The following is an 18,455-nucleotide window of genomic DNA, read 5'->3' as shown; positions in this document are numbered from 1 at the left end:
CTCTGGTCTGGAAAGGGCTGGCCTCCACAGATGCTCCTCAGGCCCTGATAAGGACATGCTACCCACCACAGGCCCTCCCAATACCACCAAAGACCATAGCTGAGCATAGGATTTTGGGGAAAGGGTCTTTGCTGACTCAGCCACAGGTTGAGCTCCAGGGCCCCCATAGGATCATTAAAATTTTTCCCAGATGCACCAGAAAGAATGAAGGGGTACAGAGACAGGCAAACAGGGGCACAGGGAAAGGGGAGAGAATAAGTCTCCCTAATGGACTCTCCAATGCACAGATAGGTACTGACACATGTGGAAAGTCAGGCAGTAGACATAGATATGGTTAGACTTGACAGAGAGAGAGCTTTGCATGTGTGCATACCCATTGCCCTCTCTCTGGAATCTGAGTCCCTCCCTCTCCCCTTCTGTGAACCCTCTGAAGCCTCATTTTTATGCCTTTGTCAGATGGTCAGGGAGACCCAAGAACCAGCTCCAGCTTTGCCAATGTGAACTTCCTGAGTCAGTCCTTTTGTCTCTCTGACCTCAATATCATATTCTGTAAAATGGGTGAAGCTGAAGGTTTAGGCCACCCTCAGGTAGGACACTGGCTATAAGTGTTCTATAACTGGTAAAGATACCTAGGGAAACAGCTCAGGAAGAGAGCAGGAGGTTACTGTGCTGATGAAAATGATGAGCCTGGAATAGTGGGTAGGGACTCCTCCAAACTCAGAAGGCCATTTCCTGGAAGCCCCTGCCCCTCTCCAAAGAAGCTATCCGGCTCTGAAGCAGTGGTGGGGGGAAGCAGTGGTAGGGGGATGGAGGCAGGGAGAGGTAACAGGAAGAAGAAACTGACAGGGCCAGGAGGAAGGTGAGGATGTGGGACCTGATCTGATCCTCTACTACCTCAGCCACCTTCCAGGATCTACTGCGCCCCCCACTCCCCATTGCTAGCAAGTTGGGGCCGCAGAGCAGGCCTACATTGTGCAAGAAAACAGCTTTGGGCCTCAGAACCGAGAGTGCTTCCAGAGAAGCCAAGGTCTTGCACCAGCTCTGGAAGCTAGGCTGGCTGGGGCCCAGCCCCCACTGTGCTGCCAGGGAGACTGAAAATGGGAGGGAGCAATTCCCACGGAGGGGGCAGATTGACGGCCGGGACAAGGAGGCACAGACATTAGCGGTTGGCTAACCCGCACCTGAAAGGAGCTGCCTTCTCCACACTGATGCTTAGCCGAGAGACCACCAGGTCTGATGCTATCTCCCCAAGAGCTAGGGCACAACCTCAGGGCCACAGAGTTCTGGGCAGAAGGACACAGTGAGGGCCTGTGGATTTCCACCGGTGAGCAAAGAAGCGCAGGGGCTGGTGCTCCCCATCTGTCCCCATAGTTGCTCCTTGGCTGAGCCAAGGGCTTGCCCACCTCTCAGAGCATTTCCCCAACTGGTTTGTTTTGGGCTTCCATTGCGAGATCAGAGCCTCCCCAGAGCCAGGCTGGAGTTTGAGCCGGAAAAGGCTGTGGAGGGCACTGGGGTCACCACAGACTGGAAACCAGTTGGGCACAGGCCCCAAACCTTGAGGAATCGTTTGGACTGGAACCAGAACGGGCAGTTCCTCTGCACAGAGCTCCCCACCGCTTTGGTGGATTACTTCAGACTCAGAAAATTGACACAAAGAGAAACTGAGCTGCCCGCAGCCAGCCCTGGCTGCGTAGACAAGCTTTCCCCTGCTTGCCAGACCACTCAGCACTCGGTGGCAGACACGGACATGCTCGCCACGGGAAGCTCGCCTTCTCTCCAGCCGGGTCTCTGCTGCCTTTGTTAAATAGGGGACCTGCGACTAGGAAAGCTGGATCCCAGGCTTTGGCGCGCGGGGGGGGGGGGGGGGGGGGGCAGGCATGGGGAGGGCTTCTAGCCCGGGAGCAACTCCCTAACCTGCAGCCCGCAGAGACCCCGAGCGGCACCCGAGCGGAGGCTGCCAAAGCCTGGCACCTTCCTCCAGCCTGGCTCTGCAGCAAACAGAAAGGAAACGCGATTCGTTCCACTTGGAATTTCCTTGAAATCTCCGAATCTAATCCGGCGTTAACTCACCGTGAGAGGAGCGCTCATCTCACAGGAGGCTGTGCTAATGGGTGAATTGGCAGGATCCCTGCGAGCCAGGGACCCAGGCCGGCCTTGCCCTCGCCCGAAATGACCCTTCCCGTCTCCTACACACGCTGCGTCTTTCAGAAGTGGGGGTGTCTGCGTGGTGAATAATTGGCTTCCTTTTTCTTTCTTTTTGCTTTCTTATCCTCCTTTTTTAAAGGGGAGAAGCCATGAGAAAAGGCGTCCTGCAGAGAAGGACCTAATGGGGTCTTTAAGGGTCTCTGTATGAACTGGCCAGCTCCTAAGCAGAAGCTGAACTCAGAAACCGCTACTTCGTTGATTTTTCAAAGCCCCCTTCTCAACTCCAGGACACCTTTGGAGCCCTAGCCCCGGTGTCCTCGCTTAGCTCTCAACCTCTTCCTCCACACATACAGACACGGGTCAGGGCCCCACTTTCCCTCCAAGCTCCAGTCTGGATCAGCCCCGTGGCTGAAAAAGGCGCCATCGGAGTAGGGGTGTGGGGCGCTGTCTGAGACTCAGACTGACCTCTCCCTACAACTTACTGCCCTCCAACTGGCCTGGCCCGGAGCCCTCTACGGGTCCAAGCCAAGGTTGTCCGAAAGAGCTGAAATGTCGCCGCCGGAGCCTTGAAAGGCTGCAGCTCGCTGCCCACGCTACGCGTTGCCGGAGGCGGGATTCCCGAACCAGGTGCTCCAGCCCCGGTGGCCAAGCGCGTTGTTTCAGGTCCCCTGCCTGGGATCCCTGCACTTTGCAAAGTTGTCTGCGCGGCTGCAGAGGTCCGAAATCCTCCCGGCCTTAGTACCTGACCCACGGTCCGGCGCCCCCAACCCGGTCCCGGCGGGAGAGTGAGAGAAGCGAGCTCGCCGCCTACTTACTATGCATGGATGCAAACGGGTCGTGCTTACAGTGTATTTCCATCGGGGCGCTCCAGACTGCAGGCCGGCCCACGCCGCCGCCTCCCGGCGCCAAGGGGCTGCCCAGGGCGGATAGGTAGCCGCGCCACCAGGCCAGGCACTGTGCGAGCTGGGCTCAGAAAACACTGCTGGAGCTTCGAGGTCTCTCTCAGAGCCTCCCTGCTGGAGACCGCCGGGAGCTGTGCGGAGAGGCGGGAAACGGTGCTAGCGCAGCCCGGCTGGGAGCGGGTGCCCAACTCCGGCTGGCTTCCCTCCCTGGCTGGCTCAAGCGGCGGCTCCGGGCCCAGCCCGGGGTAGCTGCGGCCAAGGCGCCCGCGGCTTCGGGGGCATAGCGTAGCGGCCGGCCTCCGGGACAGCCAGCAGCCCCCGGCCCCGGGTAGGAGCAGCTCTGAAGAGGCCGCCGGAACACTCGGCCCTTGACTTCACTCAGGGGGCAGCGAGACCCGGGGGCTGCCAGGCTGGTTCCGCGGCCTCGATGCCTCTGGGGTCCTTCCTCGACCCCTCGGTCTCCGCCAGATCCTTTCTTTCTCTGCTTCTCCGAGTCTCTGGGGCTCAGACTTTCCCCTCGGCCTCTCTCCAACTGGCTCTCCGACGTCTCTTACGAAGTTGCAAAGAACTTCCTCTACGGCAGCGCGGGGTTCTTGCGGGTTTGGAGATGCTTCCGCCCCTGACGCTAGGGCCGCGACTCCGAAGTCCCCGGGAGCGTGCAGCCCTCCAACCCTGAAACCCGCTGCCTTCAAAGTTCCCGCGGCTCCCGCTGCTCGCCCATCGCCGGGACCAGGAACGGGGACACCAGCGAAGGACTCTTCCTCGCCGGGGTGTCTACCTCGTGCCTACCAACTCTTCGCGCCCCGCCGCCCTCCCTCGTGGGTCTGGTTCCACTGTCTTTCCGCTGCCTCTTCCGGGACGGCCGCCGCGCCTGCCCCAGGCGTGGAGTGAGGAACAGAGGAGAGAGCAGAGGGTTCCCGCCACCAAGGCCGCCGGGGCTGCCGGGGCTGAGACGGAGCCGCAGCCGGCTCTGACTGCCTGCGTTGCTGCCGCCGCCGCCGGCGCTAGCCCTCCGCCTGCTCGGCGCGCACAGTGCGCCACCGCGCCGCCCCGGAGCCGCTTTCAGGACCCGCTGCGTGTGGACAGCGCCGCCCGGGGCTCAGCTCCCTCCGGGCGGGGGCGGGGCGGGAGCTAACCTGCCAATCACGCTCCACCAAGCCAATCAGAGTGGCGGTAGCCGGCCCTGGCCCGAAACACCGACCCATTGGCTAAGCAGCCCACGGGCTCCGCCTGATTAGCGGATACCTGGGCAATGGGAGAGAATGGGGGGCGGGGCCCAGGCGGCGGCGCCACGTTCATTGACAAACGTCCTGGACTAAGGCCTAGTGGATCGCTGCGGTGGGGAGGGGGAAGGGGGCCCACGCATTGCCTGGAGAGCCCTGCCGCAGGTCCCACGCGGGCTCGACCTCCCCAACGCGACGTTGGGATCCTGGGACGCTCTCAGGGCTTGAGAGCAGCTGAGTGAAGGGTGAGAATGGGGGAAGTCTCCAGAAAAAAAAAACAATCTATGTTGGAGGAAGACAAGGAGCACAGTAGATCCAGCACCATCAGGCTCGTGATGGAATTGGACTGTGTGCATCGGAGTGTGTGCATATCTGCCAGTTCTGACCTCACTTTCCTCATCTGTAAAATGGGCAGAGTGGGGTTAACTAGATTTTAATAAAGGCTCCTTCCACGGAAATATTTCCTAATTTTATTTCCTAATTTTATCAGGTACCTACTAAACCACCACTGGCTCCTCCTCGTCCACCCGCCTCCCTCACTCCACCTGCAGGGCCCTCAATGCTGCATTACCCAAAGGCAGACACGTTGGGGGAAAGGGGAGAAAATCTCACACTCTTTTAAAGTTAGTAACTGGGGCGCACCAGGGCGCACCTGGGTGGAGGGGCTAAGGCTTTGGGCCAGGTTGCCCAAGCAGAGTGGCTGGCCCTCTTTCCTGCCTCAGATCAAGAACTGCCAGACGCTTTGGGAGCTGGTGTTGCGCTTCTGTCCACCGGAGTAATTCCGCACCCAGCTCCAAGTTTCTTGAGAACCGAATGAGCCAAGTCGCGTCCAGGGCTAATAAGGGCCCCTGAAGCGGGCGGGTGTGTGGGCGCATTCTATCTGCAAGGGTCAAGCAAAGTGGCCAGGCGCGCTACAGTAGGGCAGCTTCCAGTTGACGGGAAAACCCGACCTTCCGTCTACAGAGGAAGTTCTTGTCCCTATGTAGACAAAATGGATGGATTTGTAGCAGAACTCTCTTGCTACAGAAAGGATCTTTGACTAGAGAGTCCGTTTCTTGGTGGGGTTTAAGGCTCTGAGACAACAATCAAAGAAACTGGACCTTGAAAAGGAAGCATGTGATAGTCATTCTTCACCCAGGAAGCTATAGTTAGTTTTGTGAGTCATCTGGGCCCTGGCGCAAGAAATACGCTGAGGATTCCCTTGCCCCCAGCAACTCAGGGAAGTGGTCTGAAGACTCACTTTGTATTTCAGGAGTGATGTTCCGCTAATATTAAACATAAATCCACCCAAACAAGGGCTTTGAGATGCCTGCTCCAGGACTGGGCTTGTAAGGAAGATAGAGTACAGGGTGATCATGGGAGTATTCCTGGGTTATCCTCTTGTTTTATTCTCTGCCTCGGTTTGCCTTCCTCTGCCTTCTATCTACTCATGCTCTACTTCTCAAACTCCTGCACTGGGTCGACCCTTGGGCCCACCTTCTGTCCTTGTTCCACACCCAGCTGTCCCTGACCAGTAGACAAGTTTCCGGCGCTGACACCCGTCCCCACCCCCCACCAGGGCACAGCTGCTGAAAACGGCCCCAGGCGGGCCTCTGGGGACCCAGGAGGCTGCAGTGCGCGCTGGGGTGGAGTGGCGGCGTTATCTCTTCTTTGTCTGGAACCCCGCCTGTCCGGATCTTCCCCTTTCACCCCAGGCCTTGGAGCAGGAAGATCGCAACAGCACAGAGGGACAGGGATGGAATAGAGTTCCCGCACTGGCTTCACCGATAGCGCCCAGTGGGTCGGAAATGACCAGAATTCAGATCCTCGGCTCAGACTCAACATGGCGGCTTGCACACCTACTGGAGAGGCCGGAGTGTGGGACGCCCTGAGGGATGCAGCCAGTGACACCCCCACCCCCAGCCTCTCTTGTTGAGCTCAGGCCTACAAACCCAGGTTCTCTAGAATCTTAGCGCTAAAAGGGTCCCGAAGCTGTGCTTTCTCCATTTCACAGGTGCAGAACCCGAGGCCCAGAGGCAGGATACGACTTGTCCAAAGTCACACAGCAAGTCTGGGGTAGAAGAAAGGCTACGGGCTGGAAACCTTTCTCAAAAGGGCCTCTCCAGAGCCGCTCTCGGGATAGTGAGGGAGGGGCGATGCTGCCAAATCGAAGAACTCGGCTGGAATATGCCCGCACACGCAGGTTTTCCTTCGGACACCCGTGAGCCTTGTATAGAAGCCCCAGGGCACGGCCCGAGCAGGAGTGGCGCCGATTCCCCGTTTCACACAGTAGGTGTCCGGCTTCGGGACAGTGTTCTGCTGCGTGGCACACACAGGACCCGCCTTACCTGTGCACCCAGAGCAGCCCCCTCCCGCACCTCGCGGCGTTCTTGGGGGAAGGAGTTTCCCCCTGGGTGGGGGTGATTCATCACCGCCCAAGCGGGCCGCCTCTGGGAAGTTCCAACCCCAAAGGCGCGACCAGACCTGATACCGTGATCACCTAGCCCAGCCTTACAGGTCACCAAACGACAGCTCAGAGAGGTTACGTGACTAGCTCGAGGCTGCACAGCAAGTCCACGGTGGAGCCGGGCTACTGCGTCTCAGTCCTGTCTCTGAACGCCCACGAGCCGCAGCCTTGGTCCAGGAGAAAGAGACTAGCGCGGGGTTGGTCTCACCGCGGCTCTCAACGTAGTCGGGCTTCTCTGTGATCTACAGTGATGCACTTTCTTTCTCCCAGTAGCAGAGCTTTGGGCCGGGCCCTGTGCTAGGCGCTGGGGACAGGAGACCGCGAAAGGAAACTATCCAGGAAGAAACTCATTTATGTAAACCAAATTGCCTTTGAAAGTTTTAGTACTGAAAGACAGCCCATTGAGAATAATGTTTGAGAAGCCAAAGACCTCGCTTCACTGGGGACACACCCCCTCCCGGCTTTCCCTTCCACGCCTCCCAGAGCACTGCATTCCGCCGCTTCAGGATGTGGGGGCTGCTAACAGTAATCTATTAGCCTGACATCGACTCCCTCAACCCAAGTCCAGCCCATTCCCCTGTTCTTGCTTCTGACAAAGTGGGGCCCAATAGGGCTCAGACTGGTTGCTCAGTTCTGGAAAGATCAGGGATGCTGCCTGCATGGCTGTCTCAACCCATTGAGTTCTCTCTAAACTTCATTTTTAAAAAATAAAAAAGTTAAGTGTCAGAGGGAACGAAATTGACCTGAAATTATACAGAAAGTCAAGGCACGGCAGATTCCTGCATGATTCCTGCCCCTGGATCAGGAGTCTGCTCTACTTGACCTGGCTCTGTTTTCAGGAGTTCTTGAAGAGGATGGAGAAAAAATGAGAATTTAACCAGGTTTTTCAAGAATCGTGTAAAACCGCCTTAGTCGGGGTGTGTTATCATTACCAGCATGTTCTGCAGGCCAGGGGTGCTGGGACTAACTCTGTCTCCCAAAGACTTGAGACAGGCAGCCCCTTCTAAAGTCTCTGCTTCCCCGTTTATTTAATACAGAGAACAAACCCTGAGATGTGACTTCTTAGGCTCTGTGAGATGAAGCTTCATGGATAGGGGTTTGTTACTATCTATCACTCCATCCCAGGCTCATTCCAGAACTGTGAGACTTGATGCCAATGTCTAGTGGGAAAGTATTCAACCCATCCAGACCTGCCTGGGCCTAAGGACTCAAGGGCTCCCATGGCAAGGAGAGACTACTACTTGCCCAATAGTAGTTTTTCTCCAAGGGAGTCCATGGAGAGAGGGGGGAATCTGTCTCTTCTCCCAGCAGGAACAGGAGGTCTAAGGGCAGAGAGGTCACCTTCCATTCCTATTCCCTCCATTACTCATGCTTTATGATCTCCTACAAGTCCTTGCCCCTCTCTGAACCTCTGTTTTCTTTCCCTACAGCAAGGAAGACATTAGAGGAGAAGGTCCTTAAGTGGCTCCCTGCTTAGTGTTGACCTGACCTTATCATGGGCTTAGAGCCAGAAGGACACACTCCCTCCCCATTGGGCAGATAGGGAAACTGAGGTTGGGGTAAGAAATGGAATATGGTTCTGAAGGAAGAAAAAGGAAGTCTATCGGCCCATGAAATACCTAGAAGTTGGGAGAAGGAAGAAGCTCTCATAGGAACCAGACCTGGACACCCCTTTGAGCACCAGCTTGGACAGCTTTTCAGCTTCCCTCTCTTCTCCAGCCCTGACCCAGGCTGGAGTGGACAGGTGGAAGTGCAGTCTCACTTGAACTGTCGCCCTTTTCCAGGCAGGCAGCTCTTCCCCAACCCATCAGTGAGGAGGGGGCGTGGCTCGCTAGATTTTAAGCCCTGGCCAGCCTAGGGCTCCCCTATCTCACCCCACCCCAAGCCCCACCCAGTCCAACCGTGCTGAGGAATGAAATGCTTTATTGATTAAACGATTATTCAGGCGATTGAACTAATCAAAGAGCCCATCGACCGTCATGAATTACATTCTTCTAGACAGCTTGTGGGGAGAGCCAGCCCGAGGACTGCAGAGACCCTCTCCACAACACTGACACATCCCCGGTTCATTCCCAACAAATACACAATGCCCACTTCCAGGCTCAGGTCTCTCTGAAAGCCCACCTGCTGAGAAACCCAGGAAGAAGGGCCTTCTGAGAATTGAGGATGGAGCAGAGAGGTTTCCAGGTACCTTTTCCTGAGCCCTCATCCAGGAAACACTCTTCTGCCTCAGATCTCTGCCCTCACTTCTCTTCAGCTACGATTTTGGAAATACAGTTATGCCCCAGGAGTTGTCCTGGGCTTGGGGTCTAAGTTTATCCTTTTTGCTCTTAGGCTTGTATTTGAGGCTGGAGTAGAGGTGGGGGTTCTCAGAGGGCACAGGGATGGGGGAAGGACTTCTTGCCAGGGCCAGGAGTGTGTTTGTGTGGGAGTTTCACAGCGGCCTAGTGAGTGAAAGAGGGCCCCCATACCTGACTCATGCCTCAGGGCAGATGGAGGCCTACTGTCTCTGATACCTCCTCTCAGACATAAACACATCCTGCTACCTACTTCTCAGGCCTGTGCGAGGCACATGGGGACCTATGCCAGAGAGGCCTGTGTGCACACAGGCACCAGAGCTGAATGCCCAGACTATGCACATGCACCCACCCACTGTGCTCCACTGGAGCGGCACCCACAGGATAAAACCTGAGGACACAGTGTGTGTATGTGTGTGTGTGTTCACACACGCCAGTGTCAGAGGCTTGTCTAGGTGAAAGTGAAGGGAGGCTGGGGGTCCCTAAAATGTCACAACTAACGCCACAGGTGTCCACTCTCATCTTCAAGGTTGTGCCTACCACAGGAGACCTGTTTGTAGAAATAGTAGCCTCAACAGTGCCCACTACACACCAAGAGGCACATGCCCCGAATTCACACCTTCATTCCTGGTTCTGTCTCCCAATAGAATGGAAACTGGGCCTTACTATGCACATGCTAAACACCACGGGTCTCCATAGGCCCCAGACCCACGTCTAAGAGTTTGCCTAGAGACACAATGTGAACATTGGCATGTATGCATTGGACAGCTGTTGACATCCAAAAATGGAAAGGTCAGTGTAGCCACCTCTTTCTCACTTCCAAAATCACTTGGGATATAACAGGTGAACGCAGACCCTTAAAATAGTGGATGTACACTCAGATATTTCCCAATTACATAAATAACACTCATAGTAGACACACATTTTGGATACCTAGAAGAATATACACACAAATACTAACTTATAAACACATACGAATACCTCACAGGTATAAAGATACACACACACACAGGCAAACTGTTGGACACAAACTCATATATTTTTATATCTTTTAAAAATACATATACAGGGACACACAAACTTATTGTCAGTCAGGCACACACTGAGCCCCTTATATAAACACACAGGACCTAACTTGCAGACCCCCGAAAGGACACCAGCATAAACATTCAGAAACAGAAAAACACAAACAAACTCACAGATACTTGGACTGATGCAGAAGTGTGTGAACAGATAGGTGAAAAAACATAACAAACAGGCCGCAGTTAGATAGACAGTCTCTACGAAAATGCGGGCACCCCCTCCTCCTCCAGGGTCACCCTGCGTGGGGACCAGGGCCTGGCTGTGTCCCGGAGTTTGCACGTCTGGAGCCCGCATCGCGGTCCTACCTGTCCTGCTGGTCCGAGGAGTCGGATAATTTTTCTCTAAATCCATTTTGATTTTTCAGGACTTGATGGAATGGACAGGGAAAAAAGTTTCCACTTTTTTGTGCCTTTTTTTTCTTTTTTTTTTCTTTTTGGTGTCAGGGGCCGCTCACAGGTCGGAATAATTCAAGCCTTCCGCTCCCCCGCGGAGCTGGGGTAGCTGATCACTGAGCTGAAACTAAACGTTTTAGGTGGAAAAAAAGCGTCCGAAGGCACCGTGAAATGATTAAGGAACTAAAGAGCTTCTCGCCATGTGAGATCATGTCCTGTTCTCGCCAACATCACAAGATGTCCCCAGACACGCCGCGCCCCCAGCGCGCCGCCCCGCACTGCCGGCCCGGAGCGAGGAAAGGGTAGGCGCTGCGCTGCCGGGCCTGCTCAGCGCGCCAGACGTGGCGGACCGGGCCGGGCCGGAGTAGAGCGGGAAGCCGGGAGAGCAGCAGTGCTGCTGCCGCGCCGCCCTAGACTTTTATAGGGGTTGGGGGGGAGGGAAGGAAGGCTTCAGACTGCGCCGGGTGCTAGCCAGCGCACCTACGGGAAGGGGCAGACCGAAGCCGAGCCCGGGAGCCCGGGTCTCGCAGCCGCACCCTCTATTAAGCCCTTCGCTTGGGGGTCGCGGCCCTCTGCGCTGTGCGCGGGGCCTGTGACATCTCCATGTGCAAATCCCGCTGCTTAGACGGGCGCAGGCCGGGTTTTTGTTTTTAAAGAAATTAACTGCTCGGCCACGCAGGTGCTTTTGAAAGGGGTTGCAAAGGCTGGCAGTGTTGCCAGGCACAGAGGGGACGTTCCGGTTTACTCAGATTCACCCCTAGGGCGGCGCCCGACCCCAGGGTTCCCAGCCATCCACCCCCCACCCCAATTTGCTGGGGCCCTGTCTATCGCTGGGCCCCTGACCCTAGGGCAGCGCCAGATCCCTAAAGCCCCCAGGTCCCATCCAGTCTCCTGGTCCCAGAACCCCTCCCCACATCAAGTTCCATTCTGGCCCAGAGCATGGAGGTTAAGCTGTGAAATGCTGGAGATGAAATCCGGGCTTCCGCTTTGGAGCACCCGGGCAGAGCAGAACATCTCAGTAGCTCCTGGAGATTGGCGGGAGTTCCAGACACCTTAACCCTGCCCATAAATGGAATCGCATTGCCCCCGAGCCCTGAGACGTTGTGGAGTCCCAGAGCCCCAGGACTTGATTCCAGAGAGGAAATCAGATCCAGAGAGACCGGGCAGAGGTGTGGCATGTCCAGCCCTCTCTCTTCAGCCCAGGCTCAAGCCTCCCCTCCCTGTTACCCTCCCCAGCCTCGAGTTAGTTCAGCTGCTGGACCTGGCCACTGGAAGCCTGTGGGGCCCTGCAGCAGGGTGGTCGCAGGGGAAAGGTTCTCCAGGGCGGGGGAGCGCTCCGTAGGAGGACTCTCGGCCCGCCGGACAATGGCAGTTTTGGAGAGTGAATCGTCCTCAGCAAGAGTGTTGTTTGTTTTTTGGAGGGGGTGGTCACGAGGCTGGGTCGCAACCTAGGGGGAAGAGCCTAGAGCTCGAGGAAAGGGGGGCCCCCGGCGGCAACTGGACATCACATATCCACTGAGCAGATTTCGCCACAATCGGAAATGTGGCTGTGGATTCCCGGGCGGCCCCCCCACCAAGTGGTCTGCGCAGTTCCCCAGCGCCGCCTCCTCTCTGCAGCCTGCCGGCCCGTGTCCCTACCCCGCAATTTGATTTTTGGCCATCTCCGAGCGCTCGACTCATTCCCTCCGCAGCCTAGCCCCAGCCCACGCCGGGAGGCAGCGCCTGGGAGGTGCGGCCTGTCCGCGCCTGGAGATCAAAAGCCCTCCCGGAATTGACATTTCACCCCGGGCTAGGGGCGGGGGTGTTGGTGTTTTGTTGTTGTTGTTGTTGTTGTTTCCATGTAGAGGGTTTGTTTTGTTTTTGTTTGTTTTCTGTGAGTTTTCATTTATCCATGGGAGATTCTTTTGTTTCGGGTGTTTTGCGTGTTGTTTTTTCGTGGGATTGATTTTAGCGGGTTTTGCTCTGTAAGTCCTGGTCTTTGGGGTGAGTTTTGATTTTGTGTGATTTTGTCCTTTGTCCTTGCAGGCTGTCTTTTTGTGTGTCGTTTGTAAGGCTTTTCCTTCTCTGCGGTGTTTAGATGTGTTTTGATTTGGTGTGAGTGGGTGTCGTTTGTGTGTGTGTTGCCTTAGGGAATTTCGTGTTGTGTGTGCTTTGTTTCCCTCGATTTGGATTTTATTTTTTTGAGCTGTACGTTTTGATGGGGGCTGGGGTTATGTGTTGGCTTTAGTTTTTGTGTTTGTGAGATGCTTTGGTGAGAGTTTGCATGTGTATTTTGGCTTTTGTGGGGCTTTGGGATTAGGGAGGGGACCTCAGCCACTACTCCGTTCCTGCCCACACCCATGAAGGGCAGAGGATCAGGCCAAGCATCACGAATCGTGGGTTCGCCGTGCTCCGCCGCATCGCGCTCTGGACGCTCGAGACCAGAGGGAAACAAATGTGGTTCCCGAGGGGGCGCCCGCTGGTCGTCAAAACCTCGCGGGCCCGGAGGCGCCGGTGCTGGGTCAGAATCACAGAGCCCCCCTCGCGGGGTACCGTGGCCCAGCCGCCGTCCCCTTGCCCAACCCGTCCCCTGTGAGTCGATCTCCCCTTGCGCCTGGACAGCGTGCTTCGGACCGTCCGGACTCCCGCAGCTTTGGCCCAAGGGGCGGGTCCCCGCAGCGGAGCAGGTGACGAACCACTTCGGAGGACACGGAATTGACGCTGTGGCCCTAGAGATACGGGACAAGGGGCCGGAACGCGGGGAGTCTAGGCTCAGATGGGCGTCGGGATCCCGGGAAAATCCCCCATCTCCCTTGACCGCAGCCCTAGAATCCCAGAAACCCAACTCCGCGCAGCTTTCGGTTTGGAGAGCCCGCCCTGGTTTGCAAGCACAGATACATGTGCCCACACCCGAACACACGCAGACACCGCCAGAGAGCGAGACAGCGAGCGGGCGCCTCCGTAGCAGTGGCCTGTGGGGCGGAACCGGCGCTGGCGCCGCCTCAAGGGGAAACCGAACTGTAGTGACCGGAAATGTTCCGAGGACAGAATAAGCCATTCCTTCTGTCCACGTTGCTAGGACTTCTCCAGCTCAACACACCTTGGTTTGTTTAATGTTACACGAGGGACAAGAGGAGAGGCAAATTTAGAAGCAGAGACACATGCTGGCTCAATTGGCGAGGAAATACAAGCAGAGTCTATACAGAAAGAAATATGGAACGGGGAGACTAGACTGTGGGGAAGGCAGATTGGAGGCCCCGAAAAGGGGCTGGTGCGGAGGCTCCTCCAGGCCCCTGCTCGCTCTGGCATTCTGTGAGAAGGAGAAAGCAGAAACCGAAAACAGAGAGTGACAGGAAAAGAAAAGAGACGCAGAAGGGGTTGGCCTAGGCACGCTGCGAGCTTCCCTCCAGCTAAGACGCTGAGGGCAAGGGAGGGGGAGGCCGACGTTGCCAGGCGAGGGGCCAAGGTCGGGCTCTTTAACTCAGCCAGGAAACATAGTGGGGGGCTCCAGGGCTAGTGGAGCCCGAACTGGAGCTCAGTTCCGGCCCGGTGCCCCTCTTCCCTAGACGCCTAGCCCGGAATCTAGCAAAGGCTGGGCCATCGCAGTCCGCCGCTGGGCCTCCCTCTGTGCGAGTCCTGGGAGAAGCCGCAGGGAACGACTCTGGCACTGGGACTCGGCTCCGGAGCTCGCGCAGAGCCTGAATGGGAGCCGACATCCAGGCAGGAGGCAAAGAAGAGGCCCCGCCCTAAAGCTAAGGGCCCAGTTCTTCGAGAGCCTGTGGCCGGAGCTGGACTCACAGGATTCGGGGTCCGCGCAGCGCGCACGTGGTACCGCATCTTCGGCAGGCGGCGCCCCCAATGCCCAGCCCCTCCCTGCTTCGTTTGCCGGGCCTGAACGGTGTCAGCATTGAGGGTGGACGCCGAGTCGCGGCGAGTTGGTCCCTTGCGGTATAAACTTGGGTCTTGCCTAGGGGCGGTGCCGGGATGGATGGGGGCGCCTCTCCAACTGCAACTTCCCCAGCGCAGAGCACAAAAAGCGCACTTCGCGGGCCAGCAGCCGCCTCGGGGTTTCAGGCGGCGCCCGCGGCAGAAAGGAGCTGAGGATTGGTTTGGGTCAAAACACCCATTTCAGCTGGCAGTGGGGTCCTCTGCGCATACAGGGCTTCCAGCTCCGGGTGCTGGCTCGCTGGGGCACCATGTGCCAGCGACTCGCCACCCGGAAATACTTGTGTTGCGCTAGAATACGCGACGGGTCTGTGTTCGGGTAACCTGGGGCTCATGGTGGGTTGTTGCTGTTGTTGTTTTACTTTACCGCTTTTCTTGCTTTCATTAGAAATGTTACTGAGAGAAGCCTCAAAGAGCGCAGACCTGGATCGTTTGGATGGGTTCATTTCAACTCAAATCCAGTAATTCAATTCAGTTCCATGACTGGTTTCCAGCGCACAGGTACACATGGCAGACGTCAAGTGTATGCCGTATGCATATGCACAGAGACGCTATTTGAAGGCAACTCTTGGAGAATTTTGAGATAAAATTCACTCTCCTGGAGTTACATTCGCAATATATGAATATGGAAAACAGGCAATCAGTTGTATTTAAAATTTGCCAACACGTCCCAGCAATCCACTCTCACCTAAGAATCCAAAATAGGGCATTGAAAAGATTTACTGGCATTCTGGTTGTTTAACATTGAAAACAAGTGTAAATCAGTTCATTACTCTTTATATTTATTTTCAAATTTAACAATACCATAATAAATGTAAGTAATAAAACCATATTTTGCTAAAGAAAGTTTGCACATAGCATGTTTTATTTCTATCAGTACTTATACGATGTTCTGTTAGCTCTCCTCACCCCCTTTTCTTCTATTTCACCGTGTAATGTGAGCTTTAAATATTCATGCGTCGGCCCAGACTTGCATTTATTTAATGTGTTTTAAACTAATAACGTTTTAATGTGATATAATTTGATTCCATGAAGTATTGGAACATAAAAGAGCCTACTTCACAAGCGATTTTGAGTGAGGGTGAGCGCACAAGCTAAACGATTCTTTTAGTTTTGGACGCAGATCAGAGTGTTAAACGGAAGTGAGGCACGCCTTTAGGTAGGCCCTTTAATATTCTCGCTTACTTCATTCTCCATTTTTCTGTAGTAACTTCAGAGCTGTGGGAGAGGATCACCCCAGGATTGGGGTGCTTTCCCTGGAGCCTGCCATGTGAACCTGCAAATCGCCAAGTGAATACCTCAGCCTCAGGGCAGGTTGTGGGCTGATTTCTATTTTTTCTTTTGGGAGGAAAGTCTTTTGGGAAGGTCAGAGGACTACAGGATATGAAGTCTGGATTTGAGAATGTGCCGGAAATAAAATTGTGCTCTAAAAATCTTTCAGATTTGCTGCTGATTCGCTATCTTTAGCAACCCAGCCCAGAGTAAGATGGAAAAGATGAGCCATGCTTGGGCCAAAGCACCTTTGAGATGAGCTCTGAAGCCAGTCTCAGTGTTTAGCCATCACCAGAGACACTTCCAAAGCCTTAACTTTTCCTTCACTTTGTACTGGGGGTGGGAGCCTTCTGGCACTGAATGCAAATCTACAAAAAAAAAAAAAAAAAAAAAAAAAAAAAAATCCTCTACACAAAGAAAAATTAAAGATATCCCCTAATTTATTTTCAGTCAGATGAAAACCATTTGAAATATCTAATATAAGGAGCTTATGAACATAGAATCAGAAAGTCATTTTCCCCCTAAATCATGAAAATATTTCTAATGGGAAATCATGACATTGTATCCTCGTTATAAACACATTGTGTGGACCTATCACATAAGGAAACTCCGGCAATCTACTATTACCTAAGAATCCAAAATGAGACATTGAAAACATTTGCAGTCTGAGGACAAAATAGTCATACTAAATACATACCAAAATAATCATGCTAAATTATTCATACTGAAATGCTGCTATCCTTTCAACTAAAACAATTTTTAGAACAAGTATTGGTAATTTTCTGGACAGATCTTTATAAATCCTCCCAGCAAAACATTTAAGAAATATGTGCTCAGATTTTATTTTTATAGGATATATGTGTGTATATGTATATATATTTTATGTATGTACATATTTACATACATATGCATGTGTGTGTGTGTGCACGCGCGTGTGTGTGTAAAGTTCTCTACCATAGGCAGGCTGAGAGTTCCAAGATGGGCTTTTCCTTGTTAGGTACAAATTCTTATAAACAAGGTATGAGATAGAAACAGTTTAGTTAATTTTTTCCTAATTTGGTACAGTAGTTGGTGTCTCATTTCTCATGCAGTTTGCACGTAGACTCATGTACCCCATGAAGTGACAAAAGAGAATCAGGGATGAAAACTTGCCGGTGTCTGCAGGCGGTGCCTCAAAGTGCTGTTTGGGACACACGTTCTTGGTGGTGGGGAGTTTGCTGTCTCTAAACCAGGCCTGACCTTTTGTCTTTTGACCTCTGATGCATGAAATTAGGTAGCAAAAGAAAATGTGAAGAAAAGGATACAAAAACATGGAAAAACAACCCTCCTTGACAATAGTCATTGTATCAGATCATAGCTGAGCTGCCCTACACAGCCGAAAGTGCTTCTTTATAAGGCTGCGGGTCTTCCTGGCCACTGGGTTCCTGTTCTCCTTTGTGGGCAATCTGCATTTGTTGGGGGAGGGATTAAGCACTCTTTCTAATTAAGCTCAGAGCTGGGTTTTGTCTTGGCTCCTTTCACCAAAGCCCGTTTAGTGAACGTTTGGCTCCTCCATTTCCTCTGAGGTCTTCTGTGTAGGCTGGGTGGCTGGGTGTACCACCTGGGGCAGCTTCCAAGACCCAGAGGAAAACTCTGCCCCTTCTGGCCACCCAGGCTGAAGCTGAATCCCAGCTGGCATGGAGGGGAGAGGGTGGCGAGAGGCAGGTCATGCTCCTTGGTCCTGAAGGACCACATACCCCAAGGGAATAACCCTCCACTCTTTCTCCAGACCCAGTCAGAAAGCCTGAGGCACTGGAGTTCCCTGACCGCTTGGCCTAGCAAGTCAGCTCAGTACCCTCCCCTGTCATGAGAGTCAGGGAGGAGGGCAAGAACATTTACAGAGATGCCTTCCGCAAGCCTTACACAACATCCTTTGATCCTCAAAGCCGCCCTGGGAAGGGGTACACAGCCCTGGGTTAGGAGCCACAGTACAATGCCACTTGAGTCCCAGGAACTGTCTAGAAGGGAAACAGGCCTCGACTTAGATGGTAAGAGAGTGAGGGTGTGTGTAAGCAAAGAGAGATCTGGGAGAACTGTGCAAGGTACTGAAGCCAGACTCTGGAAAGGGGGAGGCTGGAGGGGACATGTCTAGAGGGTGACCTGAGATGAGCGTTGAAGGGTAAGTAGGACTTTGCTAGATAAATAAGGAACAGATGGCATAATTAAAATCTGCACTTTGCAGAAGAGGCTACTGGATATCAACATACAAGCAAAATGCTAAGAAAAGAGCTGCCCAAGGGTTTGGGAGCAATGTAGGAATGGCAAATGCTTTTGAGGGAAGGAATTCCCAGCGGTTTGAGGAATGGGACAAAGGAAGAAAGATGGCTAGGGTGGGCAGGCCCCTGCTGTACCTCATGAAGATTGTCAGAGCAGCAGCTAAAACATATTCTCCCCTTACTATATGGAGTAAATGGACCCACAGGCCAAAGGGAAGAGGTAAGAGAAAGGCCCTAGGACCAAAGGAGAGAAACGTAGGGAAGCTTACTCTCCATCAGTTTTTTGGATTTTTTTTTAACCTTCTCCCCTGGGAAGTTTGCACAAAGTTCCCTCACAAACCTCAGTCTGGAAAAACAAACCAACCACCCTCAGCCTGGAATGTTCCTCATGAACCTTACCAAATCCTCTCAGGCTGTAAAGATCCCCCCAGAGCCGCAGCTGGTGGCCACCATTCTCTGCTCAGGCCACATAGCCCTGAGCTCACCCTTCCTATTACCTTATGGATTGGAGATGAA

The 18,455-nt window shown here is 54.1% G+C and overlaps 1 protein-coding gene across 2 annotated transcripts in view; it reads right to left on the bottom strand.

The window, feature by feature from the left end:
• Nucleotides 1-10,673, bottom strand: part of PAX5 (paired box 5) — a 199,264-nt gene extending 188,591 nt beyond the window's left edge. The window contains exon 1 of one of the 2 annotated variants that reach the window (XM_005581286.5): nucleotides 10,402-10,673. In XM_005581286.5, coding sequence (XP_005581343.1) covers nucleotides 10,402-10,447 — 46 coding nt within the window. In that variant the 5' untranslated portion in view covers nucleotides 10,448-10,673. Of the gene's footprint in view, nucleotides 1-2,960; nucleotides 4,122-10,401 lie in introns of those variants that run through there. The other variant, XM_015436980.4, reaches the window with a different exon arrangement.
• Nucleotides 10,674-18,455: the final 7,782 nt, after the last annotated feature.

The sequence above is a fragment of the Macaca fascicularis genome, chromosome 15 (genome assembly GCF_037993035.2).
Source record: "Macaca fascicularis isolate 582-1 chromosome 15, T2T-MFA8v1.1".
NCBI lineage: Eukaryota > Metazoa > Chordata > Mammalia > Primates > Cercopithecidae > Macaca > Macaca fascicularis.
This window is presented reverse-complemented; position numbering and strand designations above follow the sequence as displayed.